We start from the raw sequence: 19414 nt of genomic DNA, 5'->3' as shown, positions 1-19414 counted from the left end.
ATTGGCCGCAGGGAGACCAGTTATTAGCATACTGTTGCAAATAGCTCAGGCAAGAGAAAATGGATTCAAGAGACATCATAGAGAGTAGAATCAGTAAGTTTTGGCAATTAACCCATTGGTGGGTTGTTGTGGGGAGGTGAGTATGAAGAAGGGGGAAAATAGAAATTCTTCATATCTGAGAAGTCAGAACTATTAAACAGTATATACTATAAACCATCACTTTTCTTCCTCATGTACTGTAAATAATAGAGAAATTCAGTCGGCTCTTCTGTATCTAATGATTGGGCAATCAAATTCTTTCCCTTCCATTTGTTTTCTGTTCCTTCTGAAAGCAGTATCAAGGAGTCACAAATCTCTCATATCTGAGTTTTGTTCCCTGGATATGGTGTATGGCACAGGGGTACCTTTCATGGGGGCCTGGATAAACGTCCTTTGGAATGGGTTGGTCTCCACGCAGCACTCATTTGTGGATGCCAAGAGCAGTCTAGTCAAGTAGAGAATCTGATAATTGACCAAGCGTTAGTCAGAGCTTCCCTGGTGGCTCAGACAGAATCTGCCTGCAATGCAGGAGGACCAGGGTTCGATCTCTGGTTTGGGAAGATTCCCCTGGAGAAGGAAATGGCAACTCACTCCAGTATTCTTGCCTGGAGAATCCCATGGACAGAGAGCCTGGTGGGCTACAGTCCATGGGGTCGCAAAGCTGGTAACTGGCCAAAGAGGACTCCAAAAAGGTTCAAGTTGGAGAAGTATACCAAGTGCTAGTTCCTAGGGTGAGGCAAGGCGGTAAGAGGGAAAAATGAATCACGAGGTCAGACATGAGAGCAGACTGAGGAAAAGGTAAGAATGAGTACGAGATAAGCTGGGGTGAATGGTTCAGGACAGCAGCCATGAATTCTGAAAGAATGAGGGAGGCCTGTTTTCATGCAATGTGGGTAGGCTGGTACAGGCAAATACTTGATAGCTTAAGGCACTGAACAAGCCCAGACACTGTATATGGAATCCCTAGTCTCTGCATCAACAGCTGAAGAAGCTTACATTCTTAGAATTCTAGCAGAGGTTCCTATTCCTGTTTCACTTTCCTAAGATTTGCAGTAGAACTATATATTCTCAATATGTAAGAGCACAAGTTTCTTACACCTCCTTCAAATTCATGGGACAGATGATTTGTAATTCAGAAGTCTAAATCCAAGGCTATCTATCTTTTTCATTCTATTAGGTTACTATTTTCAAAGACAAATCCTCTGATTTATAAATACAGGCTACTTCATTAACTGTGTTTAACAGGTAGCAGAAGCTTTGTTACTGACAACTGCCAGGCAGTGACTTGGAACACTGCCCTTGGTTTTTGAATTTGCTGTAACATGATCCAGAGCACATAGCACATATTTTACTTCAAGAGAGATCTCTAATTTTGTTAAACTTCTTGCTCTGGCTGCCACAATCTGTGCATGCTGCTCTAGGCTCTCCAAGTTCATATTGGCCTTGTGGTCGACAAAGAATAAAATAAGGGAGTAGGAAATGCTCAGAAAAAAAAATACAGTGACTGTTTCCCCATTCCTCCCAATACAGTTGTAGTTATAAAAGGGATAAAAAGCTTAGGCAAGAAAAAGCTTGTGAGGGAAAATCCAAGCTGGGAATGGCTCTGTAATCACAGCTGTCTCTGATTCCTTTTCATCTGAGTCTTGAGCTTTGTTCTGCTGTAAGAGTTCTCATTGCCACCACCTTCCCCGGTCTCCAAGAGTCCTCTGATTGCCTAAGCTCTCAGTTACGGGCAATTCTCTTTGGTCTACCAGAAATAAGGGTGGCATTTTTCAGGTGAATTTTTTATTAAGACAGAAAGAGGAGACAAAAGCAAGGAGACTTGGATGCTTAGAACTGGACAGGATTCTTCGTTCTTTGAAAATGATTCTCAAAGTGGGCTTCCAAGGTCAGGGAACTCATTAAAATCGCCAGTTCTCAGGCCCTATCCTCAACTTCTGAATCAGACACTCTGGGAATACGGCTCAGTCCTCTGTCATTTACAAGTCCCTCGGGTAATTCTAGTACAGGCTCAAGCCTGAGAACCACTGTTTAAGGGAACTGCAACCTAGTCCTAGGTAGCCTTGACCAGGCTTCTTTTTCTTTCCTTGCGTCAACTACATTTGGTTCTGTTTGCCTACAGCCTGCTTACTAGCAGCTGACTCTACTTTTGGGCCAGTGGACTTCATGTGGTGGGCTAGCACATGTACCAAGTATTACTACCACTAATCATTCCAGAAGATTCCAGATTTTTTTGCTTGTTTCTCGTGTGCTCTGCACTATACTAAGCACAGTACACTCAGTGTTTCACTTAATCCTCACAATATCTCCTTAAGGGAAGAATCTGAATCTTCCAAATGAGGAAATGTAGACTCAGAGAAGGTGACCTGCTGAAGGGATGCCAGGTAAAATGAGGCAGGGCCAAGATTTCATACCTGTGTGTCTATGACTCCAAAGCCCATATGTACAACCTTGATTTCATACTGCCTCCGCACAGCTATGTGGCTCCTGTATCAGGCACCACAGTCTGGGCAGCTTCTGTCATCACATATCAGTTCACTGTCTAGCTGACTCCTCTCCTTCCCCACTAGCCTTTTCATAAATTATACCAGGACAAGTTACTTCACCTCACTGAGCTTCAGTTCCCTTGTCTGTAGGCTGGAGAAATAACCCTCACCTCAGAGAGTGGCTTTGAGAACCAAACAGGTAAATGTGTGTGAGAGTGTTGTCAATTGTAATAGAAATGAACGGTATTATTAGCTCCATTCTACAGATGAGGACATGTAAGGTCACTGTGGTTACCTGATTTAGATAAAAACGGTTGGCTTTCCACCAGATATTGAGGGTGTGAGGAGGCCTCTGCTCCCAAAATATCTCTGCTTGCAACTCCCAAGTAGAGAGACAGCCACATTTCATAAATATTCTTTTTAAGATGAATAAGATGAAAATATTCTCAGGTCAGGATATCAAACAGGCAGATATCAAACAGATATTAAGCAGGTCAAGGTATCAAACAGATACATTTTGACCAAGAGAGATGAGAATGGCCTAGAACTGAGGCACTGTGAGGAAGTACTGGCTTAGCCACTAGCTGTTGAAACAAGCTTTGGGCAGCCAGAGGACACAGGGTCAGAGTGAGGGGAATGAAGAGAGCAGTCTCTGCTATGAGAAGTAGGACAGCTTGAAGGATTGGGCAGGTTCGCCATTTTGCTGATGGTGCAATTATCCATTTTACCATTTAGATCCACATTTAAAATTAAAGCCTGCAATTAAAAATTAATAATTTTTTTTAAGATGGAAAAAAGGAAAACAAATTTTGAAGAGATTTTTAACTTTTATTATTTTTGTTGTTGGCCACACTGCACTTGTGCAATATCAGTTCCCTGACCAGGGACTGAACCTGGGTTACAATGCTGAAAGCCCAGAATCCTAACCACTAGGCTACCAACAAAGTCCCTAAACAATTTTTCATTGCCGTATAATACACTTCAGAACAATCTTCTCTCTTCATTTGTCCCTTTCCCCTTCCTCTGTATGTCAGCTTTCCAAGTTTTTTCATTTTTATCTTTTCATACTTCCTTCCGACAGATAAAGTTAGTTCTCTGTAACTAGACATTCACTCCAAGACTTTCTACTCCCTTTCTTTTTCATGGTATGCGCAGAGCACATACAATGTTTCAAAAAGGTAGAGGTCAGCAAGCCAAGGGAGGAAGTTGGTGCATTCTGTGGAATCCAGCAGTGTTATACCAACAAGACCCGAGAAGCCCTCAGCAACGCTGGATGGTCTGTGCTTGAGTTTCATAAAGATTGATCTGACCGAGAAGGTATCATGTAAGTTTTCATATGATGGTTTTTACACAGGAGTATTCTTTTAAGCTATTTCTTTTTCCTTGTATGAAATTTATTTTCTCTGAAATATAATTTCTGAAAGATATATGAGCATGAAATAACCCCAAATAAATACTGACTAGAGGCTGGATATTAAAGCAAACCCCCCTACCTGCTCTCTGTGTGGCAATTCACTCTTCTGCAAGTAATGTTTGGAAAAAGATCCATTTCTACAAGGCTAAGCTTTGCTTAAAATAGGATTCTGTGTATCAATGAAGACATTCAAGTATAGCATAAATTACAACCATCTTGAAATGCCCACAGGGAATTCATGTACCATTCCCTACTTATGTCATAATTAAAAGGAAAAGCCACACTTGGCCAAATTTCTGGCCCATCCAGCCCAGAATTTGTACAGGGGGACTCAGAGACATTTTGGCAGTAGGAGTGGAAAGGGTGTGGTGGTCCTCATTAATGACAACCTCAAAGATTACAGATATTTCACAAGATTCTCTTCACAAGCTATTTTGGTTTTATATTCTACCAATATAGTCTAAATCCTTCTTGGAATCTCTTTTCAGCTCAACATGTACTGTTGCTTTAGGTGGTGAGTTCCCTAGGTTTTTCTGCCTACTGTGTGAAGTCTCACTTCCTTTTGTTTGTCTTGGATTTGACTCTTTTGACTTTAAAGGTCTATTCCGAGTTCCGGCCAGTGAATAGTTCTGATTACTATTTACTCTGTACATATCCTTTATGATGCTTCCATAATGAGGATACGAGTGGGACCTACCTTATAGGTATAATAGGTATTGAAAGATTCAATACACGTCAAGTGTTTAGACCTGTGCCAGGCACAGAGTGAGTACTAAATTAGCACTAATTATTAGTGAACTTTGGCCATTGCCTCTATCTTCACCTTCCTGGGTTAAAGAATCCTAACACTTTGAGGCTGTCTCAGAATAGCACCTTCTCACTCCATTCTTGAAGTGCATTTTCCCTTTCTTAAAACCCCCAGAATTAAATATTCTGTTCCAGACAAGACTGTACGAGGTTTAATTGTTTTTTCAAAAATAGGATAGTATGGTATTCTGTTTCTAGTCTGTTTTCTATTGACACACAGCATCTTGTTGACCTTACCACCCAAAATGGCCAGTCAGCTGAAATTGTTCTAGAAATACCTACAACTCCTAGGTCTCTTTCCAGAGCCATAAGTAACAACAGATCTTATTATAGATATGTATAGTTAGGATTTTTTTTAATAAATGTTTTACCTTGCTGAGGTAATGTATTGTACCTTTTCCCTACTCCCTCAATTTGGAGAGGTTTGCTTGCAACTTATCCTGTGCCAGCTTACCACTTCACTACTGAGAAGAGCTTAGTGCCAGCTACAAACACAGAAACACCACTGTGTATACCTTATTTTACAAACTTACAACATTTAAGTAAGGCAGGGACCATGGGAATCTCAATGCTGACACCTCTCCATCCAGAGAAGCACCCACTTTTTCCGATCCTCCATTTCATTCTGTAAATTAGCTCACCTTTCATGGCAAAACGTATCCCCAAGTCCCATAACAACTCATTTAAGAGCAACAAAAATGTCAACAGTATGGAAGCTTGTCAAAAGCTTTTTTAAAAGTCTATGTAAACTCTATCTCCTGGTTTCTCTTTGTCAATATGTTATTTACTAATAGATTAGTCAGACATGATTTCTCTCTCACAGAGACCCTGCTGTCTTTCTTCCGAAAGGTCATGTTTGACTGTGACTCTAGATTTATTATTTGGCTATAAAACAATGACTCAGAGATTTCCAGATTTTGCTTTTTAAGAAAATTTTTTAATATAATCGTTAAATGTCAGTGCTGGAAGGAACCTTAGAGATGGACCAATTTTCTCCATTTTACAATGAGGAAGTTGAGGCCTGAAAAGGCTCCTGCCAAACTCATTTTTCATTTATCAGTCTTTTAACAATTTGAATAAAATGCTTATTCTAGATTGTGTTAAAATATTTGGGCATATGTTTTCTCTGATGTCTCAAATGGAATGTATTTTCTTACCAGGGAATATACAATAAATATAATTTATAATTTATAGAAACAAAATGTTCTCAAGAACTCTAATATTTTTAAGAGAAGCTTAATATCCCTGGTGGCTCAGAGGTTAAAGCGTCTGCCTGCAATGCGGGAGACCTGGGTTCTGATCCCTGGGTCAGGAAGACCCCCTGGAGAAGGAAATGGCACCCCACTCCAGTATTCTTGCCTGGAGAATCCCATGGACGGAGGAGCCTGGTAGGCTACAGTCCACGGGGTTGCAGAGTCAGACACAACTGAGCGACTTCACTTTCACTTTTACTTTCAATATCTAATACTTAACTGTTGGCACTTCCTTTAGCTCACAGATTTGCTTTTGATTGCATTATTCCTATTAAGAATTCTACTCCCCAAACATACCTTCTTTCTTGTTATGATTAACAACACTTTGGAAAGCTTATATTGTGTTACTGTGTGCCAGGGCTTCCTTCCCAGGTGGTGTTAGTGGTAAAGAACTCACCTGCCAGTGTAGCAGACATAAGAGACCTGGGTACGATCCCTGGATGGGGAAGATCCCCTGGAAAAGGAAATGGCAACCCACTCCCGTATTCTTGCCTGGAAAACCCCATGGACAGACAGAGTCTGGTGGGCTACAGTCCATGGGGTCGCAAGAGTTGAACAGGACTGAAAGCGACTAAGCACTAGCACTGGGCACTGTTCTAAGCATATCACATAGATCTTCATTTAAAGTTCAAAGGTAGACAGTAGGAATCCACAATGCTTGAAGACAAGAAGTGGATACGTTTGGGCTGGAGGAGGTAACGACTGGATGAGGGCATCGAGAAGACTTCTGGGGTGCAAGCAGTGTTCTGTTTCTTGATCGGGGTGACATACAGGAATGTGCCAGTTTTGTGAAATTCACTGAGCTGTTTGGCACAAGATCTGTGTGACTTTCTGTATGTATGGCATACTTCAATAAAATTTAAAGGAAAAAATAACACACATTATGGACCTTAAGTTAACTCGATTAGATAGGTATTATTATTATTTACCCACATTGACAGATGAGGAAACTGAAATACAGAGAACGAAAGAACTTACGATCATGGAGCTAGTGTGTAAACATGACCAGAATTTGAACTTAAGTAGTCTGACTCCACAGTCCATGTTCTTACTTAGTACACTATATAGCACTTTCCTGGATTGTTTTCTTTTTCAATAGCAGTTATTTGCTTTCTAATATTATAATGACTTTGTATTTGATCATAACTGCATTTTATTTTAGTATAGTAACTTTTGTATTTTCCCTCATCATACGTCACCACCTCTTGCTTCAATAACATACATGCACATGCACACACAGCTACACAGGAAAATGCTTTAATAACATAATTTCCCTGCTCTTTCCATTTCTTTTTGTGCCTTTCTGTGTCCCTCAGAAATATCCATGGTGACTTTCCCCATGAAACTGAAGTATATAAACCCCTACCTGAAATTCTAAGAACATTCTCAATGTAGGCAACAAAACACCTCCAGAATCCTCACAACTCATCTCTAAGAGCAGAAATCACACTGTGGTTTTCTGTTTTAACCTAAACATTTTAGGGATTCCCAAAAAAAAAAAATCACAAAAGAAAGAAAAACATCTTAGGCACTCTGGATTCCAACTGACTCTACCTCTGATTGCTATGTAACCTCTGGGCAAGTCAAAAGGCTGTCATAAATAAGCGGAAGATTTTCAAAGATTCACGAGGGTTGCTGAAGAGTACTGGAGGCCCAGGGGAAGGGGCAAATGTACAGGAGGAAGGAACTACCACTGTTTGTGCAAGTGTCTGTTCTGTATTGGATCACATTAGAGAAGTTTATGTTCATTAGCTCAGTTAATCTTCATCATCACCATTTGTAAGAGGCATTCATAATCCCCATTTTGTAGATGAGGAAAATGAGGCTCAGACAAGTTCACACCACTAATAAGCTCTGGCTGGCTCCAAAGCTCATGTGTTTTCCATTACATTGTATTACCTTTCAAAAAGCTAACGTCCCTTTGCCTGTTCTCAAGTAAAACTATCAAAGAAAGAGAGAAGAAAATGGTGTGAGTAAATATACGACATATTTTTCTTTTAAAAAGCGCTTACTAAGAGAATGCTCTTACTCTTTATACACAACACAAAGCTGCTTTTTGAAGGATGAGAAAGGTGTTTGGAACAATAATACTGATCAGTTAATTCCACTCACCACATTGAATCACACTTTTTCTTTAGTCTCTTTCCTTGGAGAGCACTGAAGAAAAAAAAATAGTTCAAAAATGTTATGGGTCTTATCAGTTTTGAAACAAAAATTCTCACTATAAATACTGTGTCCAAACAATAGTACAAATTAGAGTAAATTTAATAAATTCAAACTTATAAATCTATGTCCATGAGGTATTCACGAGTCATAATATTTTTCAATATTCCATATATAGTTAATAAAGCACTCTACCCTTCATTCCTTATCATCAGTAAAAGCAGAGTGGTTACAAGCATGAATTCTTATTTATATCTTTTTATTTACTTTTTAATTGGGGGAAGATTACAGTGTTGTGTTGGTTTCTGCTATACAACAATGCAAATCAGCCATAATTACACATATATCAGCTCCTTCTTGAGCCTCCCTCCCCTCAACCCATCCCACCCCTCAAGGTCATCACAGAGCACCAGGCTGGACTCCCTGTGTGACATAGCAACTTCTCACCAGCTATCTATTTTACATATGATAGTGTATACATGTCAATACAGACATGAATTCTCATGTCACACTCCCCGGGTTCAAATTCTGGCTCCACTTCTAAATAACTATATGACCTTTGCTTGTAGGGTTGTCAGATTTAGCAAATAAAAATGCCAGACAGTCAGTCGAATCTGAATTTCAGAAAATAATATTTTAAAAGTATATGTCTCATCTAGAATTACTCATTGCTTATTAAAATTTAAATTCAATTGGGCATCCTGTTATTTATCTGGCAACCCTACCTTGGATGAGATACTTAATCTCTCTATGCCTCAGTTTCATCAACTGTAAAATGGGAACGAAATTATGATAGTAGTACCCAGCTCATGGATTGTGGTGAGGATAAATGTTAATTGCAACCATGCCTGACACAGAGTAAGCACTATATAAATAATAGCTTTGATTCCTCTATTTACATTAATACGAGTTTGACTTGAGCTTCTTGCTTTAAAAAGGACAGTGAAAGAACTACTTTATACATAATTTACTATGTGCGGAACCAAAGTAGAAGAGTGATCCTGAAGCGTATTGTTATGCATACTCACACCGAATACCTTACTCTTTTCTTAACTAGGAAACATATTCAATAAATAGCCCAGCATTTTACAACCCAGACACAGTTTCTTCTGTTATTGTTCATACTAATGACCTTTCCATACAGCAGTAACCTTTTATGTTTTGAGAGTCTGGTAAAAAAAGAAAAAAATAATCTCTTTTTAGCATATGTTTCATGAACTAAATCCATCCTTCACAACATACTAAGCACTCATTTCTCTATATTTGCATAGAAGGATTCTGTATACTGTTGATGCAAAAGTTACTTTAAAATTTAAGAGCTGGTATATTTCAGTTTCTTGTAACACCTGAGAAAAACCCAAACACATAATAAAATGCATTGTACAAAATATTTAAAATGTAATCTATTTGTATCTGCTTTCATGATCTCAGATTGTAAATGTCTACCACTATTTTCACAATTTATAAGAAAAGCATGATTTATCTGTGTTAATTTCAAGTTGGCATTTGGCCACTTGAATGCTTACCTTCACATATGGTTAACTATAGGGATGTGTGAAGTTTCATAAAAGGTCAGTAGCACAGAAAAAATGGAAGAACCAGAATGGTATGAATGATTCTGAAAAATTGAAGAAATATTAACTAAAGTTGCTGTGCACTTTCACAGCAGGCAAACAACACGATTTTGCCAGTAATCTGTGCTTTAGATTGCAATAAATTGTTCCTGTTTTTCTTTTCATTGTAGAAGACACTAACTTGGCTCCATGAAACCAGGCATGCATGTCATCTCCCACCTCATTTTCTTTTGAGTGTAGGAGGGGAAATATAATACAAACTGTTCTGGCGCACAATAATCTATTTTACAGTTGCATGCAAGAAAACCATCCCAGAAAACTTGGCAACATAGCATTCAGATCTCTTCACATCATTTCTGTCCTTTGCTCATTCCTTTCTTTATTGTCACAATCATGCATTCAAAGGGCAATCTATGTATGCAGGGACACAGCAGAAATATTTAGTAATATCATCTTATGGACATGAGATTACCAATCATTACTTTGAATAAAAGTGTATAGTTTTTGCAGATAGATATTATGTCGGTAGGCATGACATCATTTGACTGGACCAAAACATAGAATAATTATTCAAGAAGTGATTTTCTAAATAGGAAGTGAACGGTCCCAACTTGATTTCTATTTTTTATGCCCTGTATTGACTTCTTGCCATGAGGTTACAAAGCATTTCTCTTTGCAATTCTCAGATGTGTATCTGCAATCTGACCTCTTGTTATTTTCAACTGCCTTCTAGACATCTCCACTTAGACATCATACAGGCACCTCAAATTCAGTGTCCCCAAACTAAACTCCTTATCTCTCCTTCAAACCTGGTCCTCCTGCTGGATGCCCTGGCTCAGTTCCAGGCATCAACATTTACCCATTTCCCTAAGCTTGTTGTCTCTGGCATTTTAAAATTCTCCCTCTGGTCTTGTCTACATCCAATCAACCAAATGCTGTTGGTTTCACCTCCAAATTGCTTCTGGAATCTATCCCCTCAATAGTTTAATCCTTCTCCTGTATTTTTACAATGGCTTCCTAATAGACTCGTAATAGGTCCCTCTGCTTCCAGTGTCTCCTATATCCAATTTATCCTATATATACTAAATAGAGTGTTGTTTTTTTTTTCTTCTTGAAAATAAAAATCTGGAGCAAATTCCCCTCTTTCTTGAAACCACTCAGTGCTCCTAGGAGCCTACGGGATCAAGTCTAAAGTTTTTGGCATGGCAGACGAGGCTCACAGTCTACCCCTCACTCCTCCTTCCAACCTCATTGCTGGGTTGTCTCATGTAACAGGCCTCTGCTTGTTGTTAAACCAAACTACCAGATCGTCCTCAAAGAGAGCTTGTCATTCCTCTGAGCTAGTGGTTTATAACCAAGAGGACATATCATAATCTTACCTGGGGAGTGTTTTTTTTTAATAAAATACAAATACCCTTTCTTCATCCCAGACCCACAAAATCAGAATCTATACAAATGGAACACAGTATCTGTAATGTAACTAGGTCACCAGGTGATGGGAACACACACACCTCGCTCAGGCATTTGCTCATGCTGTTCCTTCTATCTGGAATGCTCTTTCTTCTCCGCTCCCTTTCCCCATTTCTCTACCTAGCTACCTCCTACCCATTTTTCAAGGCATAGTGCAAATATCACCTTTTTTTGAGAAACCTTCCAGGATCTACACAAATAAAATGAATTGCTCTTTGGTGCCTGTTGCTGTAACCTTTTTGAAATTACTTGCTATTATCATTCTGTATCACTTTGAGTGCTCCTTGTTTTTATTTTATTTTTAAAGTATTTTACACATTTTTTAAAGGTTGCTGAGTGCTGCTTGTCTTTTGTGTGTGCGTGTGTGCTATTTCTTGAAAGAAAGCAAACTCTGCATTTCTTTCTTCTCCAAGCACTTAGCACAGTTACTGGCACTGTGCTCAAGAAGTATGTGAGAAAGCAAAGAAGGGAAGAGAGGAGAAAGGAAAAAGGGAAGGGTGGTGTAGCCTAGACTGGCTCTGGAGCCCAAGTGAAAGTATATAAAAAAAAATTTCCATATTCCATTTCTCAGCGAAAATACCCTGTTGCAGTCTATAGTTGCACTCTTGTAATGCACCTCATGGTGGAACATACTAAATTCTAACTAATCTTAAAATACCGATTTGGTACAGAAAAACAAATGAGTAGTGTGGAGCTTTGCTTGTCTACAATGTTGAGTTTCTGCCCCAGAAATTACTGGTAGTCCCTGATAACGGTCCTGTAAAGACTGCCTGCTATTCTCCAGTTCTGTTCATGTTCTCTGAGTACAGAAGCAATAAAACCATGGCAGCTTCTACCACAGGGTGACAGAACCTCAGTGAGCGAGTTGAAGGGTAATTTTTACACAGCTGCCTTTCTTAGAGGTCCTGGCGATAACTTCCTTTTCCTCAGCGTGAGCTGATGGCATAGTCACTTCCTATTCGGTCTCAACTGCCAGTTTTTTTTTCCTGTTTTTAACTGCCACCTTTGACTAGACTGTTTTCTCAAGAAGCCTACAAATTAAAGAACAAGTGGTCAATTCAATACATTTCAAAAAAAGTTAATTCCAAGGGGGAAAGTATCACCCCTATTGGTTGTCTAGCATCGTTTCATGGTAACCCATGAATGGTTCTCCTGTGACTAAAATATGCGCTCTGGAGAGTACAAAGAAGCTACCTGACTTCATTACAAAGAGCCTAGTCTCCCAAAGAATCTCTTCTAAGAAACTCCCCAGTCTCCTCATGTACCCTATAGCAATACAAAACACAATTATAGGGTGAGTGGTACAGCGAGCACTGGTCTGTCATCATTGAGGAGACCGTGAGTGAAGGTTGGCAAACTTCTGAGGCCTTTCACCTTGGATCCAAGGCCTCTGATGATCAACAGTGAGACCGTGTGAGTTTAGGCAGGCAGCAAAACTGGAACCAGGAAGTTCTTATCCTTCTCTCTTTCGACTTCTATCTCTACATGTGAATAAAATGTTCGGGCCAGGTCTACCTCTCGGTTTTGCAACCAGTTGGTAAAGGCAAGAAGTAATGAGCTCAATTCTTTTCATATCTAAATGCAAATATTTTGAAGCGTATAATGTAAAGAAATGTTCTAAGCAGGAAACCGCTTAAACAGCATCTGCTTCCACCCACCTCCTCTGTTGCTCTACTCCCCTTAGTAGCATCAGGAAGTAAAGCTAGCAAGAAAAGTCAGCTGTGCTATTAGTATGGCAGAGTGCTGTGTGAGCCCCCAAAAGTACAAAGTTATTCAAGAGAATTAAGCAATTACACAGGTTTAATTCTCCTTGACTAAGAATTGATTCAATCTGTTTTTCATTGGGATGCTTTGCTGGAACGATAGCGAGGCTCCAACATCTGCAAGAACTATTATTATTTTGTGGTTTCCAATTTGATACCCACAGAGAGTAAAGAGAGTTACAGTATCACGTACACTTTTACAAAAAAAAAAAAAAGAAAAAGAAAAAGAACCAGTGAATGGTATATTTCCAAATATTAATACAGTCTGGTAGCTTACATCAAAATATTCTATCACCGGATGGTGAGGTTCTAGAATTACCCAGATAATTTCCTATAGTTTCAAATACTCAGATAATTGAAAGAAATTCAGATACTTGTATCAACTTCTCTTACACTTCAGACACATATGAACTTTATCCATTTTAATGTAGTCATTGGTCTCAAAATGTGATAGTCAATATGAAACCCTACCTTTAAATTTGATAAAGTGGTGTAAAGGTCAAATTTATCTCAATGAGGTAATACATTTGAAGGCTCCCAGGTAATGCCTTGTACATTAGAACATGGCCCCATGATAAAAATTTTAAAACACAAATCATTAAATTTTTCCTTAAGTTATTTTCTGTTCAATAGTAGTTTTCATTAAGTAGTAGTCACTCGTTGGTGGCAGATGATCTATAGTTTATACAAAGGTAGCTTAAAAATACTGCTTTGTTTCCAGTACTCCCTTGATGTGGCCCAGTATCCTGTGGGATTGTTTGTTTTAACCCCACCCACCACACTGAACTGAGATATTCAGGGAACAGGGATTCTTAGAGTCTTGTTACCTGGTTAGTAACCCCTAATGCAAAGAGTATAGAGCATGGTGTTTCAAATGCAGGCACCACTGACATTTAGGGCTGGCTAATCCTGAGTTGTAAGGGCAGCCCTGTGCATCAGACTGGGCTTCCCTTGTAGCTTAGTCAGTAAAGAATCTGCCTGCAGTGCAGGAGACCTGGGTTCGACCCCTGGGTTGGGAAGATCCCCTGGAGAAGGAAATGGCAACCCACTCCAGTATCCTTGCCTGGAAAATCTCATGGACAGAGGAGCCTGGTGGGCTGCAGTCCATGGGGTCACAATGAATCAGGCACGACTGTCTCTGACCTCTACCTGCTACCAGTAGCACCCTTCTCACCCCCTAATTTCTGACAACCAAAAATGTCTCCAGGAAGCAAATTTTCCCCTGGTTGAGAACCATTGTCCTAATGCATGACCCCATTATTGCCTACATTAAAGTTTGGCCACTTTTGTCTATCTACACTTTAGCTATGGGCCCAATCCACTCAGTAAATATTTATAAACATAGGAAAAATCAAATATTTAATATTGGGGGCATGACAAATGTCAAGAAACTGAAGCCACAGGTTGTTAATTTTAATTATTAACTTCTGCTGGGCTCAAGGATACAGCCTAACTTGGAATTCACTGACTTTGCTTAATATATAATTAAGCATATAATTAGTATATAATTTTACTTTATTTATATGGCTATTCAGTATTCATAGCCACTCAGGTCACATCAATTAAGCAAGTACCAAATCTGATCTCAGACACTATGTCACACCCTCTGGGGCTACTCAGAACATAAGATATGGTATCTCCCTTCAAGCTGTGGGAACACATTGTAATATATTATCAGACTCTAGGCTGACATTTTGGAGTAAAAATATTCATGTGCCCTTTTGTGTGGGGGATAACAAAAGCATCCTTGAGTTTCTTGTCATTTGTTTAAATTAAGAAATAGACACATGAAAAAGCATAAGCAAATTACAAGTTCAGTTCAATTCAGTAGCTCAGTCGTGTCCAACTCTTTGCGACCCCATGAATCACAGCACACCAGGCACTCCCGGAGTTCACTCAAACTCATGTCCATCGAGTCAGTGATGCCATCCAGCCATCTCATCCTCTGTCATCCCCTTCTCCTCCTGCCCCCAATCCCTCCCAGCATCAGGGTCTTCTCCAATCAGTCAACTCTTCGCATGAGGTGGCCAAAGTAATTACAAGTAACTCCATGTAAAAACCCAAGAGATATCTATCAATAATAATAACAACAAAGAGTTTATTTAATAGCACAAAAGCTAGAGAAAGGTAGAAAGTTCAGCAAGATTTCAAACACAGTGTTTCTAAGGAAATGCCTCGATAGTTCAGGTCTCAAAATGTAGCATTCAGTCTTCCACATGCTTATATAATTCTAGCACAAAATCATGTCAGGAAAAGTCACTTCTTACATATGTTTACATTATTTATTAAAGTTATACAACTTGCCCTTTTAAGTAGTTGTGAAATTAAAGTAACAGAAAAAAATTTAGGAGACAGAAAAATGAGAGTTGAACCAGGCTATCAATAAAACACTATACCAACTAGCACTATACCAAACTCAGCGAAGAATTGAAAGGAAATCCATCTGTTCATTCATTCAATGAATATCTACTGAAGGTTTCCTGTGTGCCATACATTGTTCTAGGCTCTGAGGATACTGCAATGAACATAACCAACATAAATCTTGCCCTCAAAAAGCTGACATTCTATCCAAATAATTCTTATGTAAGAGAAGCAAATGAAATGCATGATATAAGAGAAAAGAACTACAATGTGAGTGCTGCTCCCACCAACATGCAATAGGAAGAGTCTGAAAGAAGGCTTGTAGCAACGCAGAAGAATCAGTGGGGTTGGGATATGAGATGGGCCTTAAATGATGGAGCTTGATTCAGACCCTTGCTACTGAAGGTGTGGTCTAAGAATCAGCACTATCGTACCACCCAGGGACCGGTTAGCAATGCAGAATCTTGGACCCACTCCAAGCTTGCTAAATCAAAATCTGCACTTTAAAAAGAATCCCAGGGAACCGCTATGGAGTTTACATGACACTGTAGGTTTCTGGTCAGGCTGGCATTAAGTGTGAACTGGGATGGTGGGAAATCCAGACTGGATTGAGGCCTATCGTCAGGTTGGAAGTACGGAGGGCCTGGAATTGAGGATATCCTTTATCATCTGAATGGATACAGAAAGTGTGCTGTATATACATGTAAAGGAATATTATTTGGCTATAAAAGGAAATCCTGCCATTTGTGACAATGTGGATGGACTTTGAGGGCGTTATGCTAAGTGCAATGTCAGACAGAGAAAGGCAAATACTGTATGATCTCACTTACACAGGGAATCTAAAAAAATACCAAACTTACAGACACAGAGGGTAGATTGGTGGTTGCCAGGGGAGGGTGATGCAGGAAACAGGTAAAGGTGGTCAAAGGGCTCAAATCTCCAGTTAGAAGATTGTTACATTCTGGGGATGTGATGTATGGCACTGTGACTTATAGTTAACAATACTGTTTTGTATACTTGACAGTTGTTAAGAGAGCAGATCTTAAAAGTCAGAAGGACCTGAGTTTGAATTCCCAGCCCTCCCACTTCTTAATTATGTGATATTTGGGTCAAATTATTCAAGCTCACTGAGCCTTTTTTTGCATTTCAGTAAAATGGAAGAAAGGTAATATGACCTCAGAGGGCCCTTGTGAAGATTCAGTAAGGTAAGACACACACACACACACACACACACACACACACACAGCACTTAGCAGTCAATGACATGCTATCTTTTGAGACAGATTCAAAAGGAACAAGAGAAACATTTCTCGTCTGCCAGAGCCCCAACACCATGGTGGGTACAGCCCTACAATAACCTGCAAGTTAGGGAACTCCAGCCTCATTTTAAACTGGCACTTGTGGTTTCCCAAAGGTGCCTTCCTAATGAGATGACTGCAATTGCTATTATTATTATTTTTAATCTCATTACTGTTAGGTTACTCTCCGCAGAGTCTACCTCCCTGGTGGAGTGGAACTTCAAATGGGGTGGAAGCAGGGACTTGCCGAAACCACTGCTCTGTATGCTGAATTCAATAATACGTCCTGCGAATGACCCAATCTCATTTCCCAGGCCTCTATTTCCTCATTCATTTTTCTGCCTAGGTGCCATCTGTTTTCCAACTTCCGTCTCTCTTACACGTGCTTGTGATGCGGAGAAGCCCCAGTCTGGTCGCCCTCCCCCACAACCGCCCAACTGGTAGCCCAAGAGGTAGGGGTAACCCCAGTTCTAAGGCACCTGAAGCCTGACGGGGGGCGGGGAATCCGGAAAGAGGAGAGCGGCCACGGACCCCCCCAGCGGCGCGGCCCCAGCTGGGGACACGCGGGGGAGAGCAGGGGTCCGCTGGCTCGGACTCGGCGGCTCTCTGCGCCCCCGCCCTCGACCACGTCGAGGACTCGAGAAGGAATTCCGACGCCCGCCAAGTTTCAACTCAACACTTCTCCGAGGCTGCGCCGCCCGTGCCCTCGCAAGCCTGCCTGCAACGTGGCCGCGTCCGGGACGCCCTCGGACCCCGCGGGTCACGCGAACTCTTCCCTTCTCTCTCCAGGCCGAGCCGTGCTCCACGCCCTCCAGTCCCCGAGCTCTCCTCTCCGTGGGCCAGGAGAGCCTCCCTCTTGTCGGGCTCCAGGAGCCCCAGCCGAGCCCCTTCCCAGCGCAGTCCTAGCTCTCCTGACACCGCCCGGCGGCGGGGCGGGGGCAGGGCCAGCGGCGGAACCGCCCCCAACCGCCTCCCGGGCCCGGCGAGCGGGCGGGTGGCTGGGGCGCCTCCACCTCCTCTTCCTAAAGCGGCGAGGCGCAGACGAGCGGCATCACTGGAGCCCAGGTCCCGGCCACTGCCACACACGGCGTCGGGCGCTCAGGAGCAACAGCAGCGGCAGCGGAGGCGGCGGCCAGAGCGGCGGGCGGGCGCCAGAAAGGTAGACTGAGTCCCGGGGAGCCTCGCGGCGGACCGCCCACCTCCCGGCCCCGGGCCGCCCGCGCCCCCCGCCCTGTCACCCAACTCGTGTGTGTCCTTCCAGGCCCGGGTCGAAAAGCCTGAGAGGGCCGCCGACCTACCCCCGGAGGAGGAGCCAGTCGGAGCCCGAGGCGCCGCCGCCGCCGAAGCCGCGCGGAGCCGCTTTCGCCGTCATGGCCCACTCACCGGTGGCGGTCCAAGTGCCCGGGATGCAGGTGAGGACGCCCGGGCCGCCCCCGCCGTCCACGTGACTGCCCGGGAGCTCGCGGCGCGCTCCGCGCTGGGCGCCGGCGACGAGAGGCGGCCCGGGGCTTCCCCGACCGAAGCCGGGCCGGGCGCTCCGGCCAGGTGACCCGGACGGAGAGCTCTCGGTGTTTCCCGGCGTGCAAGCTAGGCGGTGCAGTGTGCCGGCCGGGCGCGGAGGGACGGGGGGCGCGCGGCTCTTTGGGGATGCCGGGGGCTGCGGGGGGGGCGTTAAAACAGGCAGGGGCGGGACACCTGCGCCGGCTGAGCTGGTGCGCTTGTGGGGGTGGGAATGGAAGCACTTCACTTGGGAGAGATGGAGGTGTCTCGGAATTCGTTGGGTAAAACGCAAGTGGTGCTTACACACACACACACACAAGTTGGGGCGGAGCAAGGCAAGAAGGGGGTGTCGGTGGTGGCGGCTTTGAATTGGGCTCTTCCTGTGTGCGTAGAGCAAAGAGCGAGGTGACTTTTTTCCCTTTTGGGGCTGCTGCTTTGGGGCCAAGTTGTGTCTCGCTCCCCCCACCGGGCGCAGCCCGTAGCGGGGTGTGAGAAACGCAGGGTCCTAAGTTAGAGCAGCGGTGGTGATGACTCTCCCGCCCCCGCCCCCGCCCCGCCCCCAGCCTTTCCCACGGGAGGGCTGTGGCAGTGTGGTTGTTGCAAAGCTTTTTGTCCTGGACGACAAGATATTACGGCCTGGGACCTAACTTTGTATCTTTTACATCTTACCAGCCCTCCCCCCATACATTTTCATTTTATTAAAGAAGAAACAAGCTATGTCCACAAACTTTCTGCATTGTTAGGTTTTTAAATCGGTGCATTTCAAGCTATCTACTAAATGTTATCCAAGTTGAGTAGCTTTTAAGCATTCACGTTTTATTTTTTTTCCTTTGCTAGACAGCCTAAACACCCCCACTTATGAATAGGTAAAAGACTAGAAGCACTTAAGCCTCATTATCTTCTAAAAATGTGAAAGCAAACGTTTTCTAAGTTCAGAAAAAAAATGTTTGGTAAATAGCTTATGTTGCTAGTAGAAATCAAAGCGCCATGGATTGGGGCCTTAATTTACTAAATAATGCATGGAATTCATCTTTTAAAAAAAATAACAGTTGGTCATATTTGATGCATGATCACACGAAAAAAGTGATTTTTAAGATGCTTTCCCCCCAAAGGACTGTTTGTATCGGACATATATCTAACTTAGGACTCCTGTGTGTCCTAGGCACCAGGCCTTTCAGCTAACTATAGGATAAGTCTGGGTTGAGTCCCAGGAAATCGATGTAGTTCATTAAAAAAAAAAAAAAAAGAAAAGGAAGCAAAAGGGAAATGCGAGACATTAGGGCCTT

At 42.2% G+C, this 19414-nt stretch overlaps 1 protein-coding gene across 1 annotated transcript in view; it reads left to right on the top strand.

Annotated features, from left to right (window-relative positions):
* Positions 1-17599: 17599 nt before the first annotated feature.
* Positions 17600-19414, top strand: part of STK26 (serine/threonine protein kinase 26) — a 72536-nt gene continuing 70721 nt past the window's right edge. Inside the window, exons 1-2 of the mRNA XM_018044258.1 lie at positions 17600-17787; positions 17890-18040. Coding sequence (XP_017899747.1) covers positions 17999-18040 — 42 coding nt within the window. The 5' untranslated portion in view covers positions 17600-17787; positions 17890-17998. The remainder of the gene's footprint in view (positions 17788-17889; positions 18041-19414) is intronic.

The sequence above is a fragment of the Capra hircus genome (assembly GCF_001704415.2).
Source record: "Capra hircus breed San Clemente chromosome X unlocalized genomic scaffold, ASM170441v1, whole genome shotgun sequence".
NCBI lineage: Eukaryota > Metazoa > Chordata > Mammalia > Artiodactyla > Bovidae > Capra > Capra hircus.
The sequence above is the reverse complement of the archived record's forward strand: the minus strand, read 5'-3'. Positions and strand labels throughout refer to the sequence as shown.